Source organism: Schistocerca piceifrons, chromosome X, assembly GCF_021461385.2.
Source record: "Schistocerca piceifrons isolate TAMUIC-IGC-003096 chromosome X, iqSchPice1.1, whole genome shotgun sequence".
NCBI lineage: Eukaryota > Metazoa > Arthropoda > Insecta > Orthoptera > Acrididae > Schistocerca > Schistocerca piceifrons.
In genome coordinates, this window is record NC_060149.1 from 928,404,606 (window position 1) to 928,430,033 (window position 25,428).

General features: G+C 36.8%; 1 protein-coding gene across 1 annotated transcript in view; it reads left to right on the forward strand.

The window, feature by feature from the left end:
* Nucleotides 1-1,766: 1,766 nt before the first annotated feature.
* Nucleotides 1,767-25,428, forward strand: part of LOC124721946 (calsyntenin-1) — an 81,597-nt gene continuing 57,935 nt past the window's right edge. The window contains exons 1-7 of the mRNA XM_047247109.1: nt 1,767-1,973; nt 18,451-18,608; nt 19,211-19,332; nt 21,729-21,937; nt 22,318-22,464; nt 22,801-22,992; nt 24,500-24,763. Coding sequence (XP_047103065.1) covers nt 1,838-1,973; nt 18,451-18,608; nt 19,211-19,332; nt 21,729-21,937; nt 22,318-22,464; nt 22,801-22,992; nt 24,500-24,763 — 1,228 coding nt within the window. The 5' untranslated portion in view covers nt 1,767-1,837. The remainder of the gene's footprint in view (nt 1,974-18,450; nt 18,609-19,210; nt 19,333-21,728; nt 21,938-22,317; nt 22,465-22,800; nt 22,993-24,499; nt 24,764-25,428) is intronic.

Below are 25,428 nucleotides of genomic sequence, written 5' to 3' on the forward strand. Positions count from 1 at the left end.
ATGCGATTTTTTTCCTATTTGTCTCCTGTTACGGTGTTGAATCCAGATATTGCAGTACCTCGGTCAAATATTTTTTAGCATTTCCTGTTTTTGAGCTTCGGTCAAACAGCGCGGAATCCACCAGAGAGAGGGCTTTATCGCTGCCAAGTATTCGTGCATAATCTAATATACTGCAGTCTTCGAAATGGCTCATCTCACAGCAAGTCACGTTTTCTGCTACGAAAACCGACTTTGGTCGACCTTCACGAAATTAATGGCTGACAGAATGCCGGCCATGACAAAATTAAACAAACCAATTGTAAACAGGCTTTCCTGAGGGTGGTTTATTAACAAAAACCGAACGACGCGATTAGAGAGATTGTTGTTGAGTTACACAGGGCGTTCAAAAAGTTTTGCACAGTCGTCTCTAATTTTTTTTATTTTTTGCCGAAGGAGAATGTAATTTTTTGTGAAAATACTTGGTACATTTAGCTATAAGTTGGCATACAAAAGTATTTTCTTTTATCATACAGGGAAAAAGGTCAACTTGGCCTCCAGTATATTCTTTCATTGGCCATGTTCCGTAGGCCCACCACGTAATAATAATTTTCCGGGAGCGGAATGAGTCAAAAAATATATTATCGCAAACAGTAGTTATTATGGAATGACATTGTATAGTATTTTGTTGCCATTGATGCTAGACTATTAGAGTGACTCGTGCACTTGACTGCTGCAGAATAACATTCCGATAAAAAGAAAAATGGTGAAAAAGGGGGGGAGGAAGGGTGTTTGCTTTCCTAGTAATGCTATCTAAATGCTTATTACCGGGTAGCGGTTAATAGTGACTTCATGCCGATGTTAGACTTACGGTCTACAAGAACTTTCCTTGCCATATTTATAATGCGAACTGTGAGAAAGGGTTCTCATCATACTGCATTGGTTATTCTCCGCAGCACTAACAACAATTACGACTGTCATATATCAGATGCTGTCAAGATGGAGTGATGTGGCTTAGTTACGAAAGTCTTAATTCCATCAGTTCTATAATACTGTGCAAAGCAACACTTTTTATAACGAGAACTAAAATATCGAATCATAAGTATCAAACCCCACAAATGCTTTAAAACCGGTATTTTGGAAGACCGAAGCAGTAATGAACTTCTCATAGTTTCGAAGTCAGAATGATAGAAGTTGCGAAATATTGTTAAAGACCAAACCACAAGATCGAAATCTACACAGGCCGCGCAAGTGAAATGACTAAACCTCAGCCCCGCGAATGTCCTAGCATTGGATTACATGTTAGGTGTTCAGGATGTTTCCTTCATTTTTTAAATCGAAACTTATCTTTGTTGCTGTAATAGTAGGCGTTTTGGTACTAGCCACATGAAACACCATTTCAGCAAACACCTATTAATTGTATCTCGATTTTTAACGTCCTAAAGGTGAATTATTGTTATTGTTGACGAGATCATTTTCGATCATTGATCATGATCATCATATTGTGACGTCATGGGTCACGTTATGTGCGCAGGTGCGATAGGTTGCCATAGATTTTCTTGATTGTGATTTTTAATCAAGTACGGATATGGTCTGCATATACCCCTTTGAGTTTAGTTCTAGTAAATATCCGCAAGATGGCAAACTACTGCGCGGCTGCGCTCTCCGTAGCGGTTTCTCATTGGCCAAGCAAATGGGCTTAGCAGTGCCATCTACGAGTACGATATTGAAGCTATACAGTAAAGGGACAGGGCAACGAAATAGCTTTCACGTATCTGCTGTGGCCGATGTGTTTTTTCGTAGTATCTGGGCCCTTGACGTAAAGGTTTGGCGAGCGTTATGTGCGTGTGAAGGTTTTGACATGGACTTCTGTACACTGGAACTCGGAACTCTAAGTTACTTTCCTAGCATGGGTAAATACGTTTTAGCGTTAGCGTTTCTAGGTTTTGTTGCATCTTCACCAAACGCCACGCCGGGATCTGTATCGACAGATGGAGGTGAGTTAAGAGTGAAACAGGTTAATGGCGAGCTCTGAGATTCTGAAATCTGAACCCATGTGACACTAGAATAATCCTGGTGTTTTGGAAGTAAATCTCAACTTACTTAAGCATATTATATGAAGAGCACACTTACAAACGTCAAGCGTGTTTCTTATTTCGTTAAATATGACAGCAAATTAAATTTACAAAACTTATTTGACAAGAAGCGACGAAATGTTTGTTATGAAGTGAGCCGCAACTACTTTTGAGACATTTCCATACCTTAAATAGTGTCGATTTTTCTGTCATCTCATCTCCATGCGGTCGCCATGTTCTTTCATTTTCAGATTTTTTAAACCCTACCGAAAAACTCGTCTCACAGGAATCTGTTGTGTCTTCAGTCAGTTGTGGGCTTGTAGTTAACATAGATTCATGTGTATGCAACGAACGGCTTCAAAACTCATGACTAAATCGTTGGTAACTGGGTTAAAAAAAAAAGAAAAGGGGGGAAACCTTACATTTTGAATTTGTACGGAAATACCACATGCCAAACAAAATGTCAATGTAAAGAGAGAGAGCGCTAGGCAGTATCAGCGTGTTCGGGCAATAGCCGTACTGCTTTTTCTGTTTCTCTGGGCTTCCGAATTCACCGTGGTAATATCTCCGAGTGAAACCGGTGATACTGATGCAAAGCTGCAAATTTTGTCTAGAGGAATAACATGATGTGTAAGATTTGCGGAGTGGGCGATTACTTTCAGGGACGGCCTTGTTTTTTGAATTATTGATCTATTTTAGTAGCTGTTCTTGTTTATTATAGAAGAAGCGAATGACGAGTTACAGGCAGTGTGTGTGTGTGTGTGTGTGTGTGTGTGTGTGTGTGTGTAAAAATGTTAGTTGAAACATTTAAGACAGTGTCTAACACAATGCCCAAGTTATTGTATGCTCAAGTTACTGTACTTTGTGGTAACCTCTTAAGTCGGAAACGTACATAGTACTTGATTACCCGTTTAGAGCGGCATTTAATATGTTAAGTGTACTCAGCATCAGATACTCCTATAATTCTTACATGGGTACCACACTATCAACAATGACGTTGCCCTCATATAGTGTGAACAGTATTTGTCGTTAGGTAAATACAAGAAATGTCATAGTAGCAATGCATGTTGGAATATTGAGCCTTAAACAAAATGTTTTGCTTTAGAATTTATACTTGCGTACTATGAAAACGTGCAGTTTAATTGCTGTACCACATTAAAGATTTCCACTAAACGTGTCATTTTTGGTATGGTTTGTTGTGCTAAAGTGTTGGGATATGTGACCTCAGCAGCTAAACACGTTTCCCATTATTTCTGTAGAAGCTGGAAAAAAATTTCCACCTTTTCCCTCTGGATTGAATTATAAAACATTAGTTAGATACTGTTTCTTAACCCCCCCCCCTCCCCTATTGTTTACATGTTCCATCAGTGAGCTATAGGCACTCATTCTCCCTCCTTCCCTGCCATGCATGCATTTCCTTGTGTCCCTGTGCATCCACACATTCATCATTGCAGTTTTTTGTTAGTGTGTCCCTGTTTGCTAAGTTTTTCTCAAATGCTTTGTTAGATGACAATATAGAAAACGCTTCATAGTTAAGGAGTGTATGTTATCTTCGTCAAGTGAGTTGGCTTGACAGTACTGTAGATCTAAGTACCCCTGAATACCGTAGATATAATTACCCCTGTCTGATCATAAAAAATTGAGCTGGTGAGTTAATGTGTCAAATACATTCAAACACTCGTGCTGTATTCAGTCTAAGAGATCACTTGGTCATGACATCAATATATGCTGCTGACGTATTGGGGAGATTCTTGCAGTTCAGTATGATATGATATCTAAATGTGCAGTATGTCACAAAATCGCAGAGCTTTGCTTAACTTAATCCCCATTTCCCCCACCTGGTGCTAGATAATTCACAAAAAGTAAACCATTGTAATGTACACCTACACTAGTAATTGGAAATTGGGCCTATTCAGTTAAGTACCTCCCATTCCTGTGATGGCATATCAAGTAAGGTCATAGTGTAATATTAGTGGGTTTGTCTGTGGACAGGAAGAGATATGTGAACTGCAAACGGAGACTACAGGTATGTCGGTTTACATGTGGATTCATATTGGTTGGAACTTTCTGAAGTTCTTATGTGGGTAATATTCAATACTAGTCATCTGCTTTGACCTGTGGCACATTTTGTTTTTTCACAGTTTAGTAGGTAGCTGGTGGAGCCAGTGAATGTGAAACCAGTAAAGCTGGTTGTGGTAACACTGATCAGTAACTTAGCCCATTTGAAAACATCACTGCAGATATGATGTTATAGTCATAGTGTTGTTTACGTTGTTTCTCAAGTTTCCTATGCTGCTTATCAAAGCAAATAACTAGTATCGAATATTCCTCCTTATCCTAGTAGATTGTTTTTTTCTGTTCTCACTTTTGAGTGCTCTTCAATTGATTACCCTTTTGAAGGTTCTGTTCATTCCGAATAATGAGGAATGTTTGATAAGAGTTGTCGGCTTTGACCAATTACATAGAAAACACATGACAAAATCTGTAAACAATATAGCAACTATAACATGTTATTGGTGGTTATTTTCAGATGGGCTAAACTTTATAGATCAGTCTCTCACCACAACCAGGGTGTTTTTTCCGCATTCAGTGGCTTCACCAGCTAACAACAAAACTATGAATATATGCACCAAAACATTGACATGACAGCAGCCAGAGACATTACGTCACTCACAAAAACTAATGTCTCATATTGAACATTCTTGTCAACCCTAAATTTGTATCAGTTCTTACAGAGTTCCACTTTTATTACAGACTTTTTTCATAATGTTGCTGAATTACTTTTGCATTATCATCACAAATAAGGCACAGCAAGATTATCTATCTTAACCTGTCATGAATATGAAAATAGTCAGGTTGCTTATTCTGCTTTGGCTAGGTGTACAGCCCATTCAATATAACTGTCGCTGCCACCTTACCTAAGTAAGAATCAAGTCATGCCCTGTGCCTTAGTTTGTGAAATATTTATTGCATTTGTTTTGTTGAAGATAGCTTTTTCACGTTTGTAAATTTGTATCAGAGTAGGCTAAATAAGTATTGTCCAAAGTTGTACCAGTTTACATAATCACGTTCTGATGCGAGAGAGGAATTTTATGCTAATACTTTAATTTGGGTTTTGTATATCAGGCCATCAACTTGAAGAAAATTTTTGTAAGTTTTTGAGGTGTTTCATGTGACCTCAAGGTAATTATTGACAGTGCAAGAAAGCAGAAAATATCTGACAGTATTGTGTTATTGTAACTGATTTGACTACTCAGAGTAGCCTACTTCAGCAGTGTTGGTAATCGTCAAGTAGGCCTGACAGCAGGCATCAAATATTATTTTCATCTTATTCATTTAGTTGTGTAACCAACCCAAGATACATGAGGTAACAAGTGTATCTGACGGTAACAAAAACTGTCATTAAGTACAACTGCCAATTTCATGTCAAAACAAGAAAAAATATAGCGTTGGGGTCTCGGTTTACCCTGCTTGGTAGTGTGAAGGTTAAGACTGACTTTACATCTGAGTGAAATAGGGTCTACCCATTTTGATATAGATCTCCAGTGATCTTTCTTACTTGCTTACGAGTTGTGAATTGCATCTTTCAAGGTCACAGTTGATGAAAACTCATCCTGACTGATTTGAGTTAGTACTCTATCTCTTTGGAGGAGGGGGGGAGATCAGAATTTTCAAATGTTGTGAATCTTGCATTATTATTTCAGAACTATTTATCTCAATCATGCATTATTACTTCATAACTATTTATCTAGCTCTTCATAAAGCTGCTCTGATTAACCAGCAGGATCCTTAAATGCCTTCTAACTCCCTCCACCTGCCCCCTCCCTTGCTGTTACATTTTCTTCCATTTATTTTCGTCAAAAGACTCATCTTAAATTGATCGTGTAAACATTCTTACTTTTTTTCCATGGGTGGCTCTATTAATGACCACAAAATTAGTTTCATGTGTTCAAATTTAAATGCCACTACAAAGTAACACTTTTTATAATAATTGGCTAAAACTTAGCTACTAATAGTTACCTGCTTGAGATGTGAGTTGTATACATAACATAATAGGATTCTAAATTGTGTAATGCATTGACTGTGAATCTTAAATTCAGGCAACAGTTGAAGTAAGTTGACTCTCCATTTCCCGACAAAGTAATATTCTTGCTTCGAGTCATTAAACGAGTGTAAATTCAACCATATGTCCATTGTGTAATTGCTGTATCACTTCACTGATAGCCTTCATGGTATCTCTTTCTGAGGAATTTGCACATTTATATATGCAAGCAACCACACTCAAGTGAGTCATGGTGACATCACAAGAACCCAACATTGTTCTTCATATGGTCCTAGTGGAGATAGAAAGTTACCTTCCTCGTACATGGTACTGAGTGTGTATTTGTATGATGTTAGGAGTGTTAGTGCTGTGGTTCTGCAGTTGTCCAATGTGCAAATGATGAAGGATCGGAGTGAATGAAACCTATTGGCAATATATAGCCTTTCCCATTCTGTTAGCGTCAAAGGACTGGCCAGAAGTTTTGTATGTAATTACTCTGTGACACTGGTAAGTAGCCTGGAAAGAAAGAAGTATTCCTACTATGCTTCTGCTCCTGTCAGCATAAGGAGGAGGATGATGATGATGATGATGATGATGGACTACTTCCCCCACCATCTACAGCTGGGTATGTCAGTCAAGTGCCTCCACTCATTTGTGCTAGGCACTATGGCTGTGGAGACTGGGTAGAATTAATTGGAACCATTCCAAGTGCAATTTTTCTGAGGAAGATATTTCATTATGATGCTGCACTAATTTGGGATAATTACATAATGCACACCACCACAAACATTAATATAATTCCAAAGTTCAAATCTCGTGATTGAAATTAAATGTGACTGAGAAGTTGCAGTGTGTCATCCCTTAATATTTCATTTTCCTCATTAAAAAAACCTTTGTAAAATCAGGTCATTAGAAACATTGGGGGGGGGGGGGCTTTTGAGATGCTGATGTGGCATATCTAATGCTTAAAGCAGCATTAGAGAATCCTAACCATTGGGTTCAGCAGAGTTTGTTACCTAAATCCATTCAAAAACCCCTATTTATGATGATGTTGCAGAAAACATTGGTGCACTGCTGAATTCCAGTGCAGTTTTAGCCAGTCTCCTCACACACATTTAAACGGATACCATCAGGATTGTCAATCCTTACATCAGTAACACAACACACTCAAACAGTTAAAACGTGTTAATGCACAGAAATAAAGGCGTAATCTTTCAGTTCGCACACAACAGGCCTACCCATAAAGTTAACATGGTGTGGTGTCAGGAGGGGCATCTGGTCAGAGAAACAATTGTCAGTTTCACTGGAATTAACTAGAAAGTTGTTTAATTCCACTTGGTAAATGGCACTCTCTGACTGGTGACTTTTAGAGAGCTTAAAATAATGTTTCTCTATTTGTAGTATGGTGACGGTGTAATGTGACTTTTTGTAAAGTGACAAACACTATACAGTAATATGTTTTGTAAGGAAAAACTGCAAAAGACTTCTAAGAACAATTTGAAATAGTGGAAAACAGTTGGCTGTCAGTACTAAGTAAAGATGGACCATAAATTAACTATGCAGGTTGTTTCATTGTGACTGGAAGTCATAATATTAAAGCAAAACCAACAAACAGTTCTTTTAATCTGTCTTAAATTTATCATGTTTAAGTTTCTGGAAGAAATTTTTCATTTTATAGAATCCTACAGTAACCATTTCTTAATGTTTCCTCTAAGGTTTGTTGTTCAGATATGTTGCTTAGGCTCTCACTTTCCTCCCTCATTGTGGGTGTGCTCAGATGTGTCAAGGCTAAATAAACTTGTTTTTAAACTGAAATGAAAGTGACCCTTGATGACCCTTCTCAGCTATGTAGCAGACTTTGACTCAGATAGACTACTTTGCCTCTCATAAGCAACATTAAAACATCCAAGTCATCAGAATTCAGTTTGAACCTCTACTTGGTCAGTAGACAGAACGATTGACAAAATGAAAATGGAGTAAACATTTGCCTTCCTCATTAATTTTTTTCTTTGAAATATTTTGGCAGTCAGTTATACACCAGAAAACTCCCAATTCTTTAAAGAATTAAACTATCATGTAGGAAACAGCTTCAAACATCTGATTACTTTGCATATGAGTTAACGTGTTAAATACATAATGTTAAGCGTGTATGTGAGATAAAGTTTGGACAAGGTTTGAAATTATGCCTAAAGATTGTTGGAAACTGCCAAGTGCTCTCATTATGAAACACTGGATTTATATAATGTGTGTAATTTGTGCTCCATTTTAAGCAAAAGCAAGTTTTTTTTTTTTTTTTTTTTTTTTTTTTTTTTTTTTTTTTTTTTTTTTTTGTGATTAGCACACTGGACTCCCATTCGGGAGAGTTGCAGTTCAAACCCGTGCCCAGTCAACCAGATTTCAGTTTTCCATGATTTCAGTTTTCCATGATTTTCTTAAATCATTCTGGGCAGATCGTGGGATCGTTCTTTTGAAAGGGCACTCATCCTTGACACAGTCTGAGCTTGTGCTCCATCTCTAATAACCTCAATGTCGACGGGACATTAAACCCGATCTGCCTTCCATTCAACGTTCATCATGTCATATCTCCTGAACTATGTTTTGTACAATATAATTCTGTTGGTACATTAAGTGGTATATGTTGATACTGTCTGCAAACTGTGTTGTAAATAGAGTTGGTAGTAAAGAAGTAATAAATTTAAAGTTCATATGTCATGCTAAAATGTTACTATATGAAAAGTAAAAATGTAGTAAGTAATAAGTTTTCTTTTCCTTTAATTATTTTGTATGGGAAGGGGGGAGTCAGTGAGAGAAGTTTTGTACAGGTTAGAAATTGTGCAAAATTCCTGGGAACACTCAAGTGCTCCCATTATCAAGTACTGGACAAATAAGTTCCGGGTATTTGTAATACTTATTGTGTTAAACTTTTAACATAACAATATACCTCTTAATGAGTAGATTGATAGATTTTTAAACATGATCAGTAATTATGCGAAATATTGAAAGCCGTGTTTTTGTTGCCCCCTGGAAGCTGTTAGGTAGGCAACCTGCTACTTTACCAGATTCTGGGATAGTCACTTAAAAATACAGATAAGGAATTCCAGGTCAAATTTTGTAGTCAATAGTGAACTCATATTGGCATAATCCATATCGCTTCAGTCAGGGGGGCTACCTTCATAGTCTTGGATGTGATGGAATTTAGCATATGTTAAAATTCAGGGGTAAGTAAGAAACCTGTATTTTTTTGTTTCCATCATCATCATCTTTTAAGACTGACTATGCCTTTCAGTGTTCAGTCTGGAGCAAAGTCCCCCTTATAAAATTCCTCCATAATCCCCTATTCAGTGCTAACATTGGTGCCTCTTCTGATGTTAAGCCTATTACTTCAAAATCATTCTTAACTGAATCCAGGTACCTTCTCCTTGATCTACCCCGACTCCTCCTACCCTCTACTGCTGAACCCAGGAGTCTCTTGGGTAACCTTGCTTCTCCCATGCGTGTAACATGACCCCCACCATCTAAGCCTGTTCGCCCTGACTGCTACATCTGTAGAGTTCATTCCCAGTTTTTCTTAGATTTCCTCATTTTGGACACCCTCCTGCCACTGTTCCCATCTACTAGTACCTCAATCATCCTAGCTACTTTCATATGCGTAACCTCAACCTTATTGATAAGGTAACCTGAATCCACCCAGCTTTCACTCCCATACAACAAAGTTGGTCGAAAGATTGAACGGTGCACAGATAACTTAGTCTTGGTACTGACTTCCTACTTGCAGAAGAGAGTAGATAGTAGCTGAGTGCTCACTGCATTAGCTTTGCTACACCCCACTTCCAGTTCTTTCATTATGTTGCCATCCTGTGAGAATATGCATCCTAAGTACTTGAAACCATCCACCTATTCTAACTTTGTTCCTCCTATTTGGCACTCAATCTGTTTATCTCTCTTTCCCACTGACATTACTTTCGTTTTGGAGATGCTAATCCTCATACCATAGTCCTTACATTTCCGATCTAGCTCTGAAATATTACTTTGCAAACTTTCAATTGAATCTGCCATCACAACTAAGTCATCTGCATATGCGGGACTGCTTATTTTGTGTTCACATATCTTCATCTCACCCAGCCAGTCTATTGTTTTTCAACATATGATCCATAAATAATATGAACAACAGTGGAGACAGGTTGCAGCCTTGTCTTACCCCTGAAACTACTCTGAACCGTGAACTCAATTTACCGTCAACTCTAACTGCTGCATGACTATCGATGTAAAGACCTTTAATTGCTTGCAAAAGTTTTCCTCCTATTCCATAATCTCGTAGAACAGACAATAACTTCCTCCTAGGAACCTGGTCACATGCCTTTTCTAGATCTATAAAGCATAGATACAATTCCCTGTTCCACTCGTAACACTTCTCCATTATTTGCCATAAGCTAAAGATCTGGTCCTGACAACCTCTAAGAGGCCCAAATTCACACTCATTTTCATCCAATCAGTCCTCAACTAATACTCACACTTTCCTTTCAACAATACCTGAGAAGATTTAACCCACAGTCTTTTCTGTTTCCATGTTTAAAGATTGGTGTGATTACTGCTTTCGTCCAGTCTGATGGAACCTGTCGCGACTCCCACGCCATTTCAGTTATCCTGTGTAGCCATTTAAGCCCTGACATTCCACTGTATTTGATGAGTCCCGACTTAATTTCATCCACCCCAGCCACTTTATTGCACTGCAATCTATTGACCATTTTCTCCACTTCCTCAAATGTGATCCTATTTCCATCGTCATTCCTATCCCATTGTACATTGAAATCTGAAACATTACTGATCATCGTATTTTCACCTGCATTGAGCAACTCTTCAAAATATTCCTTCCATCTGCCCAAGGCATCAACAGGATTCACCAGCAGTTTTCCTGACCTGTCCAAAATACTTGTCATTTCCTTCTTACTTCCCTTTCAAAGACTGCTAATTACACTCCAGAATGGTTTTCCAGCAGCTTGACCCAGTCTCCAACCTGTTTCCAAAGTCTTCCCAAGATATCTTCTTGGATGCTGCAATTATCTGTTTGGCTTTGTTTCTTTCTTCAACATAAATTTGTCTACCTGAGTTCTAGTATGTAGCAATTTTTGATACGCCACCTTTTTCCTTTTACAGGCTGCCTTGACTGTGTCATTTCACGAAGATATTTGCTTCATCCAACCTTTACACACTACTGTTCCAAGACCTTTAGCCACTTCTAGTGCTGTGTCCCTGTACCTTGCCCATTCCTTTTCCAATGACTGTAATTGACTACATTCAACTAACTGGTACCTTTCTGAGATCACTGTTATGTACTTGTGCCTGATTTCCTTATCCTGAAGTTTCTCCACTCTTATCCTGCTACATATGGACCTGACCTCCTGCATTTTCGGCCTCACAATACCAATTTCACTGCAGATTAAATAGTGATCAGTGTCATCAAAGAATCCCCTGAATACACGTGTGTCCCTCGCAGCCTTCCTGAATTCCTGATCTTTTATTATATAGTCAGTGACAGATCTGGTTCCCCTGCCTTCCCAAGTATACCAGTGATGTGATGCTGGCAACAATCAGAGCAAATTTTCTCTCTTTTTTTTTCCTCCAAAAAAAAAAAAAAAAATAAAAATAAAATAATACCTGCCCCGAGATACAGGCCTCCAAAGATGACACTGCGAACACCATTTTGGAGATGCGAATTTCGGAAAAAAATTTTAAATTTAAATATTTCTTTAACAGTTGTAGATATTTTGTTAGAGTTTTTTTTATTTGAAAGATAATTGCTTTATGATTACAATGGTATCCTCTGTTTGGACATATCTGTCATTTCTTTTACTGTTGCCTTTTGAATTTTCTTATAATTTACTGAAAAAATTTTTTTCAGAAATTCCAATCCAGAAAAGTTAGATTTTTTGTTGATTAGTACCATGTAGTACTATATTCTCTGTAAAGGAGAGCTTCCACTTTTAAGTTGGACATGTTTTATTTTAAAAAACTAATTTTTTTTTAAACTTTCGAGGGTAATGTATGTCTTCACTGAAGTTGTTTCTTTGTTACAATGTTTATTTCTATTGTCTTTGTTACAGTTACTTCTTTTCACTTTCATTGTTGCAGATATCTCTTAAACTTCATTGTAGGTTCTTGTCAGTTTCTTTGTCATGGTTGTTCAGTGTAGGTTTCTTCTGTATTGTAGTTGTTCAGTGCTAATTTGTTTACTGAAGAGGCTTCTAATAAATCTGAGACCATCCAGTGAGTTCTCTGTTTTCGTGAGGAATTTGCCACTTGACACAGTGTTTTGTGAAAAGGACTGTTTGAAATGTCTTCTGACTGAAGCCACAGGAGAGTGAAGTGTGCTGACTGTGTGAATATCTATAAAAGTGATATATAAGAAAAACAAAAAGACTTGGTTCAGGTTGGGAATAAGTGTTCTCATTTGAAGATTGTTTTAAAGTGACGATGTGTCCAGTGACAGATTTTTATGTTCTAAATGTTTTGAAAGAATAGAACAATGATAGTATCTGAACAAGGTGAAGCCTCCCATGGTGCAGATTTTGCATCAATAGAGGAAGAATTAAATACCCAGAATTAGTCAACTACAGAAGTAGGTGTTAGTCCTGTTAAGGACCCATAGTCAGTGAAGTAGAGTCATAAGCTCTATGCATCAAGAAAGCGCAGAGAAATTACTAAAGCTGTGGGTGAATACACTGCAGTAAAACTGGCCACACTCTTCAAAGTAGAAATTCCATCTTCAGAAGAAAATGAACCAAAGGACTCTTGCCCCGCTTGCCAGGAATTTTTCACAGATATCAATTCAGTTGTTGAATATTGTGCACCCTACAGTGAAAAGGTAAAAGTTTTAACTATTATTCCAGAGACATTTTCAAAGAAAACAATTTTGAACCATGTTCCGTCAGTATGAAAGTACATGATAGATAAATCAAGAAATGTGAGGTCTGTAAAAGGAGTCTTTAGAAGACCAGATCCCTATTATGGTCATCCTGTAGAAGCAGCTCATGTTCAAATAGTTCAGTCAATTTAGCTGTAAGACAAATTGTTTTTGCCAGAGTGCCAACAAAAAAAGACACAAACTGTAACAGTTTTGAAAGTGAAGAGGTACATGACTCGTAGTATTAAAGAAAATTTTGCAATTTATAAGAGCAACTGTACAACTTCACATATTGGAAGATCAAAATTTTATGCATGACGGCATAAGTGGGTAGTTCCACACCCACTTAGAGACTCTGTTTATGTGTGTACTGCACGAATTTTGAACTTTGTGTGGTAACTTTGAAGAACTTACTGGAGCACATGACATGACACCTTGGTTGGGCATGTGAAGTCATTAGTAGTCTGTGATGTAAAGTGAGAGACTTATTTGTTTCAAGACTGCCCTGGAAAGGGAGGATTGTCTTTACAGACACTTGGCCTTGCAGAAATCACACATGTGACATGGGAGGAAAATAAACTAATTAAGAAAACTGTTGCCTTTGACAGTTTCATTGATGAATTTCAAAGCAGTAACACACCAGCATCTGAAGTAATTGCAACAACACATTGCAGAAGTGAAAGGGTGTGTACAGGCTGAAGAACTATTTTTACTGCTTCACTGTGATTTTGCTGAGAACTGGTCTGTAATTTTCCGTGAAGAAGTACAAGGGTATCATTGGAGTAATGACCAGGTTTCAATTTTTACAGGAGTGACATATTTCCAAAGCAAGACCGCAAGTGTTGCAGTTAAAAGTGATGACACAGGACATGACTCAGGACATGCTTTGCTAGCAAATGTGCAAAATTCTTGAACTGCAAACAGGAGCAGAGAAGATCATCATTATTTCTGATGGTGCTCGTACTTATTTTAAAAATCGTTACCAGCTATTTGAATTGAGTAAGTCACTTGTGCCAACTGACTAGGTATGCAGTGCTACTGGTCACGGGAAGAGGCTTTGTGATGATGTAGGCGGCCTGCTGGAGCACATGCTACAAAATATAATCTTTCCAGACCAAATACAGTTGCAATTTAGAATTCTGAGGATTTTACGAGAGTTGTGAAATCTTACACATCCACAGCCCTCATTCTTTTGTCCAAAGAGGAAATTGAATTCTGTGAGAAGAAGAATGGTCTAAACAAACTACTCATGTGACAGCAATTAAGAAGACACATTTTTGGACTCAAAGTGATGGGCGAACTCAAGTTGCATGCACTTTAAAGAGCAAGAAAGAAGAAATTTTGTTCATTCGGCCAACACCTCAGAAACAGCAGGATAATATTCGGATTCACAATCTGAGAAGGGGGATGTTTGTGGCATGTGTGTATGATTGTGACTGGTGGATTCCAGAGATTATAGACACCAGTTGCGAGTTAAACAAAATTGTAGTGAACTTAGTGCTACCACATGTACCAGCTGCTGTGGATATAGGTTTCCAACTGGATGGCAACACCACCATCAGTGTTCACTTCCTGTTTACAATGTTTTGAAGATTGTAATTGCTCCAGTTCCTATTGGTTCAACAGGAAGACATCATTCTATATCAAAGGAAGATATTGAAGCAGTGGAATGCATTTTTAGTTCATTGACTGGCTAATTTCAGTACAAAGCAGAGTGCACAGAAGTTGTATAAATTGAAACCTTTAAGTCTGTGGACCTTTCACGTACTTTTGGAACCATTTAAAATGCTTAAAAATGAGTCTCTTACTCATCTTTCAAAACTAAAATTATGTTAAATAAGGCTAGGTTTTGATTTTTATGAGTCTGTTATGTGATGATAAAACAGGTTTTATGTATGATAAAAATTTCAATTGTTTATAAAACCTGTTTAACCTAAAAGTGGAAGCTCTTCTTTTCAGGAAATGTAGAACTGTGCGGTACTAATCGACAACAACAAAAAATCAAAATTTTATGGATTGACATTTTTGAAAAAAAAAAAAAAATTCCATAAACTGTAAAAAGTTCAGAACACTATAGTACAACAACTTTGACAGATAAGTCCAAGTGATGGATTTCTTTGCAGTCATAGAGCTATTATCTTTCAAATAAAAAGGAAAAAACCAACAAAATATCTAGAACTGCTCCAGAAATACAGCAGTTTAAATTTTTTCCCAAAATGCTTATCTTCAAAATGGTATGTGCAGTGTCATCTTTGGAGGGCTGTATCTCGGAGCAGAAATTTTTTTGGAGAAAAAAAAGTTTGTTCCTTGTATAGTCCTTCATTTTAACATATGCTAAATTCAATAACATCTGAGACTATGAAGGTAGGATTTTTCCTAGCCTGCCTGAATTGATACGGACTACGCGAATTCCTTTATTCGGCATTTATGCTCGAAACTTCATACAGTGATGTTACATGGGGTGATGACGAGAACAAGCGAGAACTGGCTCTTCGAATTAAACTGAATTATTTGACAATGTCAGTGTCTTAAGCGTAGCATTGTACACGAAAAAATGTTACTTTTGCAATCGAGTGATCAACCAGGTTGTCATCTTTTAGTGAAGTAAAAAAATTTTATTATGGCTTTTTTTGTAGTTATGACCTACTTATTTTCATTTGAAGGAGACAAACCTGTCATTAACTTATGAGCCTGGTATGACCTTTTTTGGGGGGGGGGGGGGGGGTAGTCAGGTTCAGTAAATTATTTGTGTAGTTCAACAGGCTGTCTAGCTGAGTACCTGGCATTGCCTGTGTACATATATATTCCAGTCTTCTGTTAGTCTATCTCTGCCACCTCTCACACTCTGACCATCTCCTCCTCCTACCCCCTCCACCCCCTCCGAATTCCATCTCCTACTGCCTCCTCTAATTGCATCTCCTCCCACTCCCTGTAATTGCATCTCCTCCTCCCCCTCTCAGTGCCCATCTCCTCCTCTGCCCTTTCTCTTCCCATGATATCATGCTCACTGCAATAGGAGGCTCATTGTTCTTACCATCGCAGCATTTTTTCCAGATGTATACCAATTTTGTTTAATCATTCCAGGGGTTTAGGATGAGCTTTTAGCTCCGGCTTTGCTAGTGTACGCACATTTCAAATATATTTCACATATCTTTAACTAGTTTCACTTGTATTTTCATAATTTTCGTGCACCTCAATATTTGACGTCATATCTCCTTAACTGTGTGTTGCACAGTGATATTGTTTTGCAGGCATATCTAGTGGTTTATGTGGTTACTGTCAGGAAAATGTGTTGTGAATAGAGGTAGTAGCAAAGAAGTAATAAATCAAATCTTCGTGCTGGCTGCAGCAGTTTTTCACTTTCACGCTTCTCTCTGTTTGACATTGTACATCCTGAACTGTGTAACACGACAATATAATTTTGCACGTATATTCAGCAAAACATGTGATTACTGTGTGCAGAGTATTACAAATACTGTTCGTAGTCGAGAAGTAATAAATTAAAACATCATGTTTCGTGTGGCAGTTTTACTGGATGAATAGCGAAAATGTTGTAAACAGTAAACTTTTTCCTTTCGTCATTTTGTGGAGGTCACAAGTGAGTAGTAGTTTGGTAAAGCTTTGAAATTGTGTTACATATGTTGCAAGTCTCAAAGTGCTCTCATTCTCAAATACTGGATGACTAAAGTATGGGTATTGGCATGAGATGGGCTACACTGCTTTTCCACCCCTACATCTTTGATAGGCAGGTGGTTCTTACCTCAACAGCAGTGATTTCCAGTTAGTAAAACAGGAAATGACTATGATAGAACTATCGGATTAATAAGTCGGGGTTGCAAAATATTAACACGAATGAGGACAGAAAAATGAAAAAACTGGTAAAGGCCAACCTCGAGGTAGATCAATTTGGATTCTGGAGAAATTTAGGAACATACGAGGCATTGCTGACCCTACAACTTATCTTAGAAGGTAGGTTCAGGTAAGATGAACCTACGTTTATAGCCTTAGAGAAAGGTTTTGAAAATGTTGACTGGAATATTCTCTTTGAAATTTTGAAGATTGCAGGGATAAAATACAGGGAGCAAAATGCTATATACAACGTGTACAGAAACCGGATAGCAGTTATGAGAGTTGAGGGGCATGAAAGGTAAGCAGTGATTGAGAAGGGAGTGAGACATGATTGTAGCCTACCCCTAATGTTATCTGATTTCTACATTGAACAAGCAGTAAAGAAAATCAAAGAAGAATTGAGTAGGAATTAAATTAGGGAGAAGAAATAAGAACTTTGAGGTTTGCCGATGACATTGTATTTCTGTCAGAGACAGCAAAGGACTTGGAAGGGCAGTTGATCGGAATGGACAGTGTCCTGTAAGGAAGATATAAGATGTATGTCAACAAAAGCAGAACAAGGTTAATGGAATGTAGTCAAATTAAATCAGGTGATGCAGAGGCACTTAAATTAAGAAATGTGGTACAGTGTAGTAGATGAGTTTTGTTATTTGGTAGCAAAACAACTGATGATGGCTGAAGTAGAGAGGATATAAAATGTAGATTGGCAATGGCAAGAAAAACATTTCTGAAGAAGAGAAATTCGTTAACATTGAATATAGATTTAAGTATGAGGAAGTCTTTTCTGAAAATATTTGTATAGAGTGTTGCCATGTATAAAAGTGAAACATCGATGATAAACAATTTGTATAAGAAGAAAATAGAGGCTTTTTCAATGTGGTGTTGGAAAAGAATGCTGAAGATTACATGGGTAGATCACGTAATTAATGAGGGAGAAAAGAAAGTTGTGGTGCACCCTACCTAGAAGAAGGGGTTGATCAACAGGACACATTCTGAGACATCAAGGGATTATCAGTTTAATATTGGAGGGAAGTGTGGGGGTTGTAAATTATAGAGGGAGACAGATGAATACAGTAAGCAGATTCAGAATGATATAGGTTGTGGTGGTTGTTCGGAGATGAAGAGGCTTGCATGGCATAGAGTAGCATGGATAACTGCATCAAACCAGTCTTGGACTGAAGACCACAACAAGACGTGATGTGTGTACCAAATTTGACTGAAACCTGTCCAGTTGTTTCGGGGGAGATGTGGAACACGTAAACACATAGATACATACATACGTACATTTTTGTAAAGTGTATGGATATATCATTACAGTGTTTGCCTTATTAGTCATAGTAATTTTACAGTAGTAGATGAACAGACACTAGTTTGTCTCTCTCTCTCTCTCTCTCTCTCTCTCTCTCTCTCTCTCTCTCTCTCTCTCTCTCTGTGTGTGTGTGTGTGTGTGTGTGTGTGTGTGTGTGTGTGTGTGTGTGTGTGTGTGTGTGTGTGTGTGTGTGTGTTGGACAAGTACTAACTTAATTAAAAAATACTTTTCCAGTTGGTACTGTTAGTTAGCAGTGTGTGTAAGACAATCATATTTAATGTTAATGAATGTTTTTCAGTTCCCAGATTAGAGCTACCCAGCTTGGAAAGTGGCTACCATGGGCTTGTAAAAGAGAATGAAACTATTGTAGAAGTGAGACCAAGAATTAGAGCAACTGGTGCTCATATTTGTGAGTTTCGAATTGTGAATAAGCACCATGGTGAAGCTCCATTCAAGGTAACGTATCTTCTTTACACTGTAGCTTTCTTGTCAACTAAAATAATACTTAGAGTAATAATTTATGTAGGTGTCAGTGTAGTCTGCTATATCTTTCAATTTGCAGTTGAAATTTGGAACGAAGGTGACATCCTTCAGGGTACGCCATTCTTTCTCTCTGCCTTGTTTTGCTGTGTTGCAAGAATCACTACTAGAGAAAAGTGATCCCTATCATGTAATTTATTAAATTTATCAGGTACTATGTGGAGTTCTGTGACTGTTAATTACTCATGAGTAATTCAGGAGACTTCTAGGTAGCACTAACTTAAGTAAATATAATCACACAAACTGCCGAAGTTGACATCAGACAAGGACTTAACTGTATATAAAGTTATGTTCTTCCATTTGACGGGTGAAGTCTCCTATTCATAAGGTATGCGCATATTCAACAAAAATGGGGTAGAGGAAGTTGTATCGTGCTTTTGCTGTAAGTCAGTCATTTTGCAAAATTTGCGGGATTAGATGCATCGTAAAAGATTTAACTTCCAAAGAAGCTGTATGTTAAGATTTAATTATAACTGATGCTTAATACATAATTTAATTTGGGTATTTATGTTGTGTAGATCATCCTGAAAAACCAAGGTGAAGCTGAACTGCGTGCTAGGAAAGCCTTGAACTGCGAGAAGAGGAAAAACTATAAGTTTGACGTTGCTGCTGTTAGCTGTTCAGGGAAAGTCTCTCAAAAGTAAGTACTACAACTTTTACTCTGAACTGTGTGTAGAGTTTTAAAATTTTGATTGTGAATATTCAGCCACTTAACTCTGAAAGAAAGCACCTTGGGAATATATTTTTGTGATCCTTTAAATTTGGTTGACCTATTAATGTTCTTTAATGCGAAAGGTAGACTGTTTTGAACTATCACACATCTGAATTATTAACCCCAATGCAGTGAAGCTTTTGACCTAGTGAGAAACTGCTTTCTTTGCGAGTTAGTAACCCTCCCCCTTCCATCTCCACACTGCCCCCATATGTATTAAAATTTTTTGGAAAGCATTCAGAGAAATAAATTTTGTATTTGAATTTGTATAAATAAGCAGTAAAATCAGTTTGAATGATGTGACCTGTTTGGCTCTTATGTGAAAGACCATAAACAGGATTTTCCCTCTCTGTAAGTCAAGAAGTAACATTCTGAATGTATATATGGGGTGTTGGGGATATAAATGTTTTTATTGATGTCTGAAAACAGGTAGTAAACAGAGTTACATCAGTATTTAATTCCTTTGTAGACTAATAGTTATACCTGTTGAGAGTAGTATGTTTTTAGGTTTGTTATTACCTCAAAGTATGCATGGCACAAGTAAGCCGTTAACCTTCTACCGATCACATGTTGTGTTCCGTACAGCAACTAGATGCGTACTGACGTGAAAGCAGAAAAACACCGCAACTAAGGAGTGGGGAGGGGCAGGTGGCAAGAAGGTTGTCATGATGATATCTGGCACCAATATTCAGAAAAGCTGACCAGAAATGATGGGCAGTGAAAATGAGCGAAGTACAACAGTGCAACCGGTGGAGGTTAAATGTTAATTTTACCTGTGGGCAGCAGGTCAGATATTTATTGAAGTGTGAACGCAAAATATATATTGACAAGCATAGTCCACTTTGCTGTGCAGTTACAACTGTGCAGAAAACATCTGGTAATAAATTGTGACGTGTTTGTGGGAAGCCAGAGAGGAAAAAACAACTAACACACTGAAGTGAATACAAATTATGGTACCAGTGATCACAATATCTGTACCTGTATCCTTAACCCCCTGTATTTGTTAACACAAGCCAGGAATCATCATAGGCACTTGCACATCATGAGCACCTGCATTGGTGATAACCCAATCATAATAATCACAACAGTTGCAGTTTAACAGGTAAAACTGTGATACTCTGCATCTACTAATGACAGGCAACACCGCAAAGTGTAGGCATTTCTATGCTGACGCACCATTAAGATCTTTTTCTGGAAGTGCGCGAGTCGGAATAAATCGGGAACTATAAATTCTGTCTGCAGATAGAAAAAAATATGTAAAGTGATACATGAAAATATTGGAAAGGCTATAAATAATTCAGTGCACAGTGTATTTATTGTTTATCAAGCCAGTGAAAGGCAAAGGAATGTGCACGTGTAAACATCAGGTAGCATCTTGTAACAAAACTGCTGGAAACCCACAGGAAGAAAACTGTATTATAGGCTTTGTTTCAATGATTGCTTCCAGTTGTATCACACTGAAGGTACATGTTAAGTGATTGTGTGTGTTTGAAACACAATAGAGGTCTGTTGTCAACAATATCCGAAATTTTAATTATTTTTGACAAATAATTCCTTCACTAGAGCAATTTAAATAAAACTGCATTCCTGTTCCTGTTAGCCACATAATCTAATGCCAGTAGGCTAGACGTGGGCATGCAATGTACCATCTTGAAAGGTTCAAATAACATTAACAGATGGCTTAAGCCTTAAAGTTTATAGGTGAGAACCACTTGTTCAGATTAAAGATTCTGGTTGTTTTTCCCTACTGACGGAACTAATTATTTACAGTACTGATACTTGGCATTATGTGGTTACTATTAGTCTCTAATCAAATGATGATCCTAGTTTCACCATAATCTTTCTAGTGTGATACCACTGAAGCCAAGTTTGCTCCGTTACATGTGAAGTATTTGCAGTGCATGCAGCCTTAGTTTTCCCTGTAAATATTAGATAGTTGTAATTATAAACACTTTTGAATATGTACTTATTTACTGTACCAAAAGAAAAAAATGGCATCCATTACATGGTATTAATGTTATCTTTGCACAAAATGCTGTGCACAATGCTGTAACTAATTTTTTATCTTTTACCCAGTGTGAGAAAAATTATGACAAAAGGCGAAGTAAAATTTGAAAAAAAATTTTTTTTTTTCCTTGACTACTACTCCTGTTCTGGAAAAAAATTGTGATGTGTTAAAGGTGGTGGGTAGGAGTTACTGATTCACATCTGTATGTTCTTAAAAAAACATAAAAGATGAGCATGAACCATATTTACAAAATAATTTGTGATGTGATTATAAAATCATCTGTTGAATATGAAACTAATTAAATTAATTTTCTTAGTGCCACAGTTCATATATCAGTTGTGGATATTAATGAGTACCCACCAACATTTTTGGAGCCTTCATATGTAAATCAGGTTGATGAAGGTAGATTGTATGAAGAAATAGTTCGTGTGGAAGCAACTGATAGGGACTGTACCCCAAAATATGGAGACGTTTGCAAATATGAAATCCTGACAAATGACCAGCCTTTCACCATTGATAATGAAGGTACGTAAAAAAAATAAGCATTTAAAAATAAAATATTTATATAGTGGTGCATAATAGTTGTTCCTTGAATCAATCACTGCTATTAGTCTAATAATTTTTGGATAACACTAACCATGTGCAAAATTCATGGAATGTTTTTTTTTTTTTTCCGTAACCCACTGTAATATTGATTTTGGAGAGCGCTAATGATGTCAAATTTAAATTTGAGTAGTATACATTAATCTAGTCATCTGAGTGATCTGTCATGAAAAGTATAGTTTATGGCCTTAATATTACATGTGGATAGTTCAGATCCCCCTCTCCCTCTCTCTCTCTCTTTTGTATTATGATTTATAAGCACAGCATTTGTATAGGCACTAAATGTTTCTTGCAATTTGCAGGAGCGATTCGTAACACAGAACCACTAGATTATGAACGAAGTCACAACCATATTCTATCTGTTGTTGCTTATGACTGTGGCATGAAACAATCTGTGCCTGTCATGGTAACAATAAAAGTGAATAGAGTGTGCAAACTTGGATGGAAAGGTAAGTTTTCCTGTTTATATTATTGCACATTGTAAATGAATTTTCACTTTCCCATCAACTGTGAGTTCTGTTTCAATGAAACATCTTCAGAATTTCACGACTGTGTAACAGTCATTTTATCTTTAGCACTAAAAGATATTTAAATGAGACAAATTCTCTTAGAGTGTGTAATGTTTGTCATAGTTCTAAAAGTAGTTAGTTTCACCATAAATATTTGCTAGACTTCAAATAGTGATTAGTTTTGTTTCCACATATATGTATACCTCAATCGCTGGGTTGTCTTCAAATTTAAGTAATTGGTTTATAGTTTTACATATAATGTGTGTATAATTGTAGGTATCCCTGAAAGAATAGACTACGCACCTGGAACTGGCCGACAAGATTTATTTCCTGATGCTGATTTAGAATTGTGTGATGTGCCCTGCAATGTTAGAAGTGTTGAGGCCAAACTTAGTCTTGCTACTTCTCATATTGGAAAGGGATGTGACAGAGACACATACTCTGTTCAGAGCCAACGTAAACTTTGTGGTATGTATGCAAAAAGTTTTTCGTAAAATAAAACTTGCTCTACTACTAATACATCATCAGAGGTCTCATTTGTAAGTTTTTAAGCCTCCAAAACAGAATTAGTCCAAACATGATAAATGTTGAGTTCCTTTACAAATTACGGGAAATTAAATTATGGTGTTTTTAAACCTATGGTGACTGCAGGTAATTGTAACTTCTAGTGCTTTTCTAAAACGGGTAAAGCAGAAATTTTAGATGCACCTTTAGTGGCAGTTATTTATTAGGTGCAGTTGGTGTGAAGTCTTAATAAAGACCTAAATTGTTTTGTTTCTTTGTTTGAAAGCAGCAGTGTAAAACTTTTAGAAAAACTAAACTAAGTGTAACCCTGAAACACAAATTGTCATGTCAGAAATACTTCCAATAGTGTAAGTTCACTTTTAAATTTTTGAAATTTTTGTTGACTATAAGATGTGCAAACATACGACATAATGTGTGATTTGAACTTCTTGTTTTTAATCTGTAACTGAAGCATTATCTCTACTTGTCCAAAAACTTCAAAAAGCAGAAATGTTTTTATTTTTATGTGGAGATACTATTGGAAAAAATGTTTGAGTCCATAGTATCTCTCTTTATATAACCAGGATACTGAAAACATAGGGAGTAAATTATTGTTAAGCACTCAGCCTGAAAATTTGAACTATAGTCCTGGTTCTGGCCTTAACATTTCATTTAAGTGTGTAGATCACAGTCGTGAAAGACATGGTGTGCCAGTTTTGAATATTTCGAGCAGAACGGTATTCACAGTTCTGTCTATTTAAAGAGCATCCCACACTACTAACCTTTTATTGTTGCAGGTGGAAATTGTAGGTGAGATGAGTGTGTGGAATAATTAGTTAGTTAATGAACTGTTGCATTCCATCTTATGCTATGGTGTAACACTCTTTTCAAGTGCTATGAGCAAGTACAATAAAGGAATGTTGTCCTGTGATAGTTTTGATTCAGTAGTGTATTCCTACAGGAGTTATCATCATCACAGTTAAGGTGAAAGATGAGAGGTGCTCTTTTGTCTTCAATTAGCCAGATGATTTGTTACATAAGCTGCAGTTTATTGGCTAGAAACTCAAGTAACACAAAATACTAATTGATTGAGTAGATACCTTTATTATGTGGTTGCCATCTCAAATTTATATAAGCTCAGACTTATACTAAACAAAACTGAGGTCCTTCTCCATGTTCCGTGCCCATTTCCAGCCTATTTACTGATTTCTTTCTTTTTTTTTGAAATTTCATGAACATTTTACCAATCGATGTATTGTTCATATCTTTATAAGACCCCTATACACACAAATTGTTTTCACGTGGTGGTGGTGGTGGTGGTGGTGGTGGTGGTCTGTCACCATGTAATTTGTGGACAACTGTTATTGTAAAAGTAATTGTGTAATAAAATGTCTTTTGGGTGTCAGTTATTTAATTTTAATATTTGCTATTTGTTCATATTGCACATTTAATAATGTTAAAATATTTGCAGGAGCAAGTATGGAAAGTATTGATTTGTTGCCAAGTCCTGGAATAGGATCTGAATGGACAAAGTCTCTCCCAACAGATGAAGGAAGAGAGTCAGATCAGATTTTTGAATTTGATGGTGTTAGTTCTGCCGTGACTATTCCTTCTGATGTCATGGACCATAATTTATCTCCTGTTTTCACTATTGCAACATGGATGAAGCACAAACAAAATCCTGACCAGGATAAACATGTCAAGGAGCACATACTCTGCTCAGCTGATGACCATAGTACGTCATTTTAATTTCATTAACTTTATTTGAATAACCAGCTGTTGCTGCACTGATCAGTAATATACTGGCTTAAAACTGTGTTGAAGTAATTTTTCTTTCAAGTGTCTTAATATAACCATCTGTGAGCTTATCATAATGTTGTGATTCAGTTGATATTTCATCAAAAGATATTGTTAATTTATCATTAAATATTTTATAATGTTGCAATTGATGATGCAAACTATTTAAAATTCATTGACATTTTTGTGGTGTCATAGCATGAAAGACATTGAATTTAGTAGGTAGTGTTCATGCTGGTTGTAAAAAAGCTGTTTGATGACGAATAGCTAATCAGATCAGTCTGCGCCATGTTTTCACAGTTGCTGCAACGTTAATCTTTGAACAAATAAAACAAGTAATATCTTTGAATTTGGATTTTTAATGTAAATTATATACAAGATCTAAATTTTCTTGAAGAAATTCGTCAAACAATCCTATGTTGTGCCTATACAAATGTGATACTCCAAAAGATATTAAGATTATAACCATAAAACTACCAAAGAACTTTCTTTGACAATAGAGTTGTGTTAATGAAAAGTATTTAACACTGTAAAAAAGCTTTCAAAATAGAAATTTACTGCGCAGATCACTGTTGATACATATTGTGATTACTAGTTTCAGCA